This window comes from Notolepis coatsorum (assembly GCF_963971535.1).
Source record: "Notolepis coatsorum genome assembly, chromosome: 14".
Taxonomy (NCBI): Eukaryota; Metazoa; Chordata; class Actinopteri; order Aulopiformes; family Paralepididae; genus Notolepis; species Notolepis coatsorum.
In genome coordinates, this window is record NC_140178.1 from 22,423,878 (window position 1) to 22,432,261 (window position 8,384).

The 8,384-nt window shown below is 41.7% G+C and overlaps 1 protein-coding gene across 1 annotated transcript in view; it reads left to right on the forward strand.

Moving 5' to 3' along the window:
* The window catches only part of nags (N-acetylglutamate synthase), a gene marked incomplete at its 3' end in the record, with an annotated part of 13,558 nt that extends 5,976 nt beyond the window's left edge, over positions 1-7,582 (forward strand). The window contains exons 4-7 of the mRNA XM_084329042.1: positions 188-227; positions 2,056-2,187; positions 3,951-4,133; positions 7,399-7,582. Coding sequence (XP_084185168.1) covers positions 188-227; positions 2,056-2,187; positions 3,951-4,133; positions 7,399-7,582 — 539 coding nt within the window. The remainder of the gene's footprint in view (positions 1-187; positions 228-2,055; positions 2,188-3,950; positions 4,134-7,398) is intronic.
* Positions 7,583-8,384: the final 802 nt, after the last annotated feature.

The following is an 8,384-nucleotide window of genomic DNA, read 5'->3' on the forward strand; positions in this document are numbered from 1 at the left end:
ACACACAGACACCGCACTTGGACACACACACGGACACACACAGACGCGTCCTCCTCTTCCTCCCTCCTCCCATCAGTTATTCTCTTCCTCTCCTCCCATCAGTTTATTCTCTCCTCTCTCCCATCAGTTTATTCTCTTCCTCTCTCCTCCCATCAGTTTGTCCTCTTCCTCTCTCCTCCCATCACAGGTTCAGGGACCCTGTTTAAGAACGGAGATCCCATTCACAAGTAAGTTCTTCTGTTCATATTTATATTTATATTTAGTACAAAGAGATCAGTATAAAATCAATGTTCAATTACAAAAGCAGAAATGCAATATGACACAAACATACAATAAAACATTTTAAATAAATAACACAAGAATACAAAAGAGAACACTGGAGTAGAGAGAGGAGGAAGAGACACCATGATGCTTTGAAATAATTGAGTGAAGTGGAGTCTAGAGTTGTTCCGATACCAGTATTGGAAATGCCTCCGATACAGCCTAAAATGCTGGTATTGGTATCGGCGAGTACGCGTCAAATCTAAGCTCCGATCCCGTATGACGTCATTTATCAACAACACGTGCGGTATCCTCCTGCTGAGAGTGAGCATTATAAAACAAACGTGTTTTTAATCGACCGTGAATTAAAGTGTCAATGCTGTTTGTCATTTTAACAGCAGATACTTTCTTAAATGCCATCGTCCCGACAGAGCGGTGTTGACGGGGATCTCTGATGTGTTCGCTTGCTGGTGTTAGCATTAGCTGAAGAGCTAGCTGAAAAGCTAGTTTTATCTTTAACGTTACCTTGTCTAAAGTTGGGGCTATTCATAATCCAGCAATAATGGCTGCAGACCTGCAAGCAAAGTACAGCAAGTTGGCAAAGGAGTATTCCAAGGTAAATCACTTTTTCACCAGTAACGTTACATTTTCTTTCCATCTAGCTCACGTTAACTGGCTACCTAAGTGTCGTCACTGATCGACCTCTCACACACATGCACGCAATTAATGACATGTTGCCGGACAGCCATACCGGTGACAATGTTTAGCTAGTCATAGTATTCCATAATGTGTTTTGCCATACAACATGGCAAATGCCCTAACTCATTGAGCACAGTTGTCAATTAATGATACTAATCTATACAATCACCTGTTGTTGAATAAATACAATTACTTTCTATATATAATATTTTTTTTAAATAAATATATATTTAATGCACTGGTATCGGATCAGTACTCGGTATTGGCCGATTTGCAAGTTCAATTATCGGAATCGGTATCGGGAAGGAAAAAATGGAATCGGAACGTCTCTAATTATGATACTAACTTAACATTTCCTTTCAATGAACAGAAGGCCACGCCCCCCTCAACATACTGAGAGAGGGTGCACTAAAACAGTTATAACAAATCAAATGATACCTGTAGAAGTTTGTAAGGATGCTGGCGTGCATGCCAAATTCCCTCAGGAAATAGAGACACTTTGTTGACCACTGTGTCCGTGTGTGGTTTGCAAGAGCGGTCCTCTGTGATGTGCACACCGAGGAACTTGAAGCCGCTGACCTTTTTAACGTCATGCCTGTAGTCCGCGATCATCTCTTTGGTTTTATTGGCGTTGAGAGAGAGGTCGTTGTCCTGGCACCAGCTGATTGGTGTCGTTTCCTCCTCTCTGTTGTGGCACATTAAGCATAAGCATAGACTGTAAACACAGCAACAAGCGTACGTTAGACTGTATGAAATGCGTAGACAATTAAATGTTCATAAAAGTACGTTAGACTGTATGAAATGCGTAGACAATTAAATGTTCATAAAAGTAAGGCTGCCCTGAAGTAGCACGACACAGCTAAAACGTTTCATCTCATGACGTCAGCTGATGAGCAAACAACATGCTACTGTAGTCTACCATGCAGTGCTGTTTACAAAGATGTGCAAGGGAAAAGACTAAGAGAAGAGCTGGATGAGGAGAAACTGAAAAGCTGCCGTCAGAATGGAGAAACACGCCGTGGTGAAGAAAGAACAACGCCTCTCTGAAGAAATTCAAACATTATCCTTTCTGTGTGCGTGTTTGTGTGCATGCAGGTACAGCTCTCTTGAAGGCATCGATGTCGAGCGACTGCTTTCTCTGATCAACATGTCGTTTGGCAAGACCCTGAAGACAGACTATATAGACTCTCTGAAAGGACGAATCCACTCCATCTACCTGTCTGAGAGGTAAGGCTGCGTGTGACTCTACTCTACTCTACCTGTCTGAGGTAAGGCTGTGTGTGTGTGTGACTCTACTCTACTCTACCTGTCTGAGGTAAGGCTGTGTGTGTGTGTGACTCTACTCTACTCTACTCTACCTGTCTGAGGTAAGGCTGTGTGTGTGTGTGTGTGTGTGTGTGACTCTACTCTACTCTACTCTACTCTACTCTACCTGTCTGAGGTAAGGCTGTGTGAGACTCTACTCTACTCTACTCTACTCTACTCTACTCTACTCTACTCTACTCTACTCTACTCTACTCTACTCTACTCTACTCTACTCTACTCTACCTGTCTGAGGTAAGGCTGTGTGTGTGTGTGACTCTACTCTACTCTACTCTACTCTACTCTACTCTACCTGTCTGAGGTAAGGCTGTGTGTGTGTGTGTGACTCTACTCTACTCTACTCTACTCTACTCTACTCTACTCTACTCTACCTGTCTGAGGTAAGGCTGTGTGTGACTCTACTCTACTCTACTCTACTCTACTCTACTCTACTCTACTCTACTCTACTCTACTCTACTCTACTCTACTCTACTCTACTCTACTCTACTCTACTCTACCTGTCTGAGGTAAGGCTGTGTGTGACTCTACTCTACTCTACCTGTCTGAGAGGTACGGCTATGTGTGACTCTACTATAGTATTACTAATACTACAGTCTGAGGCACTATGGTACTGCTAATACTACAGTCTGATGCACTATGGCAGCGGTTCCCAAACTTTTTTGGCCGTGCACCCCCTGTCACCTCCCGACCTAGCTGACGCACCCCCCAATGGGTTTCTGTTAGAAAAAATTGTTGCTGGTCTCCGTGCACAGATTTAATTTTTTATTTTATCTCTTCCCACGGCGACTATGGATAGGGAATTTCTTTATTTAATTAAAATGTTCACGACAACATGGATGCATGTACTCTGCCAGCATGTTTAATATCCATAATACTAAAGGTTTGACTAAGATTTGTATGAAATTTTATTGTAAATTTCTAAAAAAATTTACCACCATTAGCCTTTTCATGTCACGCACCACCTAGAGGGCGCTTGCGCACCACAGTTTGGGAACCACTGCACTATGGTATTACTAATACTACAGTCTGAGGCACTATGGTATTACTAATACTACAGTCTGAGGCACTATGGTATTACTAATACTACAGTCTGATGCACTATGGTATTACTAATACTACAGTCCGAGGCACTATGGTATTACTAATACTACAGTCTGATGCACTATGGTATTACTAATACTACAGTCTGATGCACTATGGTATTACTAATACTACAGTCTGATGCACTATGGTATTACTAATACTACAGTCGGAGGCACTATGGTATTACTAATTTACTACAGTCTGATGCACTATGGTATTACTAATACTACAGTCTGAGGCACTATGGTATTACTAATACTACAGTCTGAGGCACTATGGTATTACTAATACTACAGTCTGAGGCACTATGGTATTACTAATACTACAGTCTGAGGCACTATGGTATTACTAATACTACAGTCTGATGCACTATGGTATTACTAATACTACAGTCTGAATGCACTATGGTATTACTAATACTACAGTCTGAGGCACTATGGTAATGCTAATACTAGTCTAGCTAATCTCTCTCCTCTCTCTCTCTCTCTCTCTCTCTCTCTCTCTCTCTCTCTCTCTCTCTCTCTCTCTCTCTCTCTCTCTCTCTCTCTCTCTCTCTCTCTCTCTCTCTCTCTCTCTCTCTCTAGCTACAGCACAGCAGCTATAGTGACCAGGGAGGCGGTGTCTAGCGGGACTCCCTATCTGGATAAGTTCATGGTGAGCGGCAGTAAACAAGGCCAGGGGACCAGCCACGTCCTGTGGGAGTACATCAGACAGGACCTGGGCAAGCTGTTCTGGAGGTCCAAGGCCTGCAACAGAATCAACCCCTGGTGAGTTCCGCTGACTTCAGGCTCATGGAGGAGCAGGTGGCCAGGATGAGGAGTAGTGAGGGCTACTACAGTATGAGACCACACTGATAACATCTGTCTCATCAGCCTAACGGCAGGTGGCCAGGATGAGGAGTAGTGAGGGCTACAGTATGAGACCACACTGATAACATCTGTCTCATCAGCCTAACGGCCTGTGTGAGTTGCTGTCATACTGGGAGAAGCGAGGCTGCGTCCTACAGCAGGGGATCACTTTAAACCGCTGTACCCTGCAACATATTTAAACACGTACAGATAAATACATATAGGTAAATATTGCTCCAAAGTCTTAACTTTCTTTACTACAACCCCTCCAACCCCTGGAGCACAAATATAAGACAAGCCTGTGTCTTATATTCGGGACAATAATGGTAATAAAACACTATCTTATATTTTTTTTTATTTTATTTTTTTATTATTTTTTAAACAGACACATAAACAAACATGACAACACACGATAAGATATACAAACACACATATGCTCCAGCTCGTACCCCCCCCCTCCCGGACCCCCCATTGGATAATCCAACCATTATAACTTGTTCCTAACCAGACACTACCATTATGCTAGCTTTTATTCTCTCCACCACTTCTAACCACATTGCCATTTTGGATTAATTGAGACCCAAAATTCTTGCTGTAGATATTTCTTGATAAATCACATCGAGATATGTAAGAATCCAGACCTTCCGGCAAATTTTTTCCGGTTGAAACCATCGTGATGCTATCAGCTTTTTAGCCACTGTGATACCGGATAAAACCAATCTCTTTAGCTGTGGAGGTACTGCATACTCAAAGACATCATTCAGCAGTAATACAGAGGGGTGTACAGGTATATCCAGAGTTAAGAGATTTGATAATTGCTGGGTCACTTCTTTCCAAAATATCTTAACTGGTGGGCAGTCCCAGTACATGTGCATAAATGTCCCTTCGTCCCCATTTGTACATAAGGAGCATTTGGAGTCTTGTTTAAGACCCATTTTGTTCAGTCTTATAGGAGTTAAGTATGTCCTGTGAATATAGTTAAGATTGATTTGTTGATGGTCCGGGTTCCTTGATGCAAGTCGTACATTTGCCCAGGCTTCTTGCCAGTCAAAGTCTATCTCCAGGTCTGGTATATCCCTCCTCCAGACTGAGTCTAGATGGAGGGTTTCATACGAGGCCGTTAGTAATTGATGATAAAAATCTGAAACAAAACCTCTCGATGTCTCTCTTTCATAGAAGAATTTGTGGTATCTGTGGTGTACAATTGGTATCCTTAATGGAACACCGTGAGCCTTCAAACATAACAATAACTGTGCGTAAAAATAATATGTGGACTTGGTGAGATTACATTTTTTGCGTATTTCATCGAAACTACAAAAACCCTGTTTGTTGAAAACGTCTCCTAATGTCTTATATTCAGGACAATATGGTAATAAAAACACTCTTATATTTGGGACAATACGGTAATAAAACACTGTCTTATATTGTTTATTGTTTATTAAAAGGATCCCCATTAGCTGGATGCCTTGATGTCAAGCTAGTCTTCCTGGGGTCCAAGACAGACATACACAAACATAAAACAAACACATACATAATCAAGCAATCCATAATCCTAATAAAATATTAAATCAATTTAATTGGTCATAGACATTTTTTTAAATAAAAAAAACAGAAAAATAAGACAATCATGTTCATTCTATTTAGAGTAAAGAATGTAGGTGGATTCTGAGTATTTTCTTAAAACATGCCTTTCCACGAATATTACTAATATTACTATCACAGCCCTGTAATTGACAGTGTTTTTCAGGCTATTTGTTCTAGGTAGGGGTAGAGTCATCTGCCCTCTGCTGGCCACTCTGGTAGCATGCATGTGTGTCTCTGCACTGTAGCCAAGTGTCTTAAAGATAAATTCAGGTGTCTGAGTATGAATTACCTTGTGAAAGAATACAAGCAAACTTGAAGACAGTCTTTTCTCCACACTCAGCCATTTTAGTTTCTCATGCATTTCAGCAACATTAGCCCTAGATGAGCAACCCAATACAAGTATAGCCCCCTTGTTTTGTGTAATTTGTAGCTTCCTGAGAAGGCCTTTTGAAGCAGATGAATACAAGACTACGGTAATCAAACACTGTCTTATATTCGTGACAATACAGTAATAAAACACTGTCTTATATTCAGGACAATACTGTAATAAAAATACTATCTTATATTTGGGACAATACTGTAATAAAACTCTGTCTTATATTCGGGACAATACAGCAATAAAACACTGTCTTATATTCAGGACAATACAGTAATAAAACACTGTCTTATATTCCGGACAATATGGTAATACAACCTTATATTCGGGACAATACAGTAATAAAAACACTGTCTTATATTTGGGACAATACATTAATAAAAGCACTGCAAACATTGGAAATGGCGTTACTTCAGATATAAACACAACACTGCTTAACTCATACAATCTTGTTGTAACTAAGGGATCTGCTGAAAAAAGTTATTGTTTTCATGCATAGATCACTCTAGTTTGATTAAAGATGAGAGTGCTGAAATGGCCGATAGTGAACTTTAAATAATTAACCTACAAACACGACACTGTTCCGACAGCACAATGTTGATGTAACTAAGAGATTAGCTTGGAAGAATATTTGTAATGCATAGGTATTTCAACTCCAGTACGAGGTTGACTCGGGGTGTTGGCATGTCTGCTCTCCAGCCCAGCGCAGTGGAGCACAGCGGAGCACGCGGCTGAAGTAGGAGCTAAACAAGTCCCTCAAAATGGCGTCTACCGTCTATAATAGACCAATATCATTCATTCTTGCCCTCATTTGCAATGATGATGTGACTAGGATCATATGCCTAGGGTGATGTGACTAGGATCATATGCCTAGGGTGATGTGACTAGGGTGATGTGACTAGGGTGATGTGACTAGGGTGATCTGACTGGCATGATGGACTATCCCTTTAATGGTGCCCCCCTTCTCTCTCTCTCTCCCCCCCTCTTCCTCTCCCCCCTCTATCTCTATCTCTCCATCTCTCTCTCTTCCTCTCCCCCTCTCTCTCTATCTATCTCCCTCTCTCTCTCTCCCCCTTTCTCTCCCTCTCTCTCTCCATCTCTCTCTCTCCCTATCCCCCCTCTCTCTCTCTTTCCATCTTTCTCTCCCCCTCTATCTCTCTCTCCCTCTCCCTCTCTCTCTCCCTCTCTCTCCCTCTCCCTCTCTCTCCCTGTCCCTCTCTCCAGGTATTTTAAACACTGTGATGGTAGTTTTGTTAATGGTGAGTGGACAGTCTTCTGGGTCGGCCTGTCGGACATCAGGGATTCCTACGAGCTGGTGGAGTATGCCAAGAACTTCCCCGACTCCTTCGCCGCCATGGAATCCTCCACCTCCTCCTCCTCCCTGCAACACCCCCTTCCTGCATCTTGAGTTGGTTTCTTCCAACTCATCATCACCAGAGTTGTATTTCTTCACAAGTAATCTCAAATAGCGTATATAATACCAAAAAACTTGAAGGGTTTATTTAGTTATAGGGATGAAGGGTCTGGTTTAGGTTACATTAGGGTAACGAGAGGTTTATATATTGTTAATTGGTTATTTGGGGTGACAGTTCCACCAATTCCAGCGCCACAGATGTAGCTATTTCTGGAACATTGTCATCGTCCTAGAACTTTTCAATGGTTAAGGAACTGTCCAATGATGCTAGAACTTTCCAACGGGTTTCTCGTGGGTTCCAGAACTTTCTCTCCGGGTTTTGGAATTTTTTGGACAGTCCAAAAAAACGGAAACTGTTGTGTGGAACGAACCATCATCAATCATCATCAAACCTTTATTTGAATAGGCAGGTTAATTAAGAACAAGTTCTTATTGTCAATAACGGCCTATTTGGGGGTAAAAAGACCCCTAGGGGAAAGGGGATGGGGGATAAAATAAAATAAATAAAAATAAAACACAAAGGAACATTATTAAAAAGGCAGGACATACATACAGAGCAACAACTGAACTGAACAAAAACCATGGGTGTGTGTGTGGGTTGTTGGTTGTGTGAGGGTTTTACACAATAGCAATTTCCACATGGTGTTTTGAACAAATTGGTCAAGCTTGTGTGGGTTTGAAGTGGGCCTTTTGTAGATAACTGTGGTTATGTGTAGAGCCTGACCGATTTAATCGGCTGATATTGGCCTATCACAGCCATATCGGTATCGGCCGATATGTTGGCCAATAGGTGCCG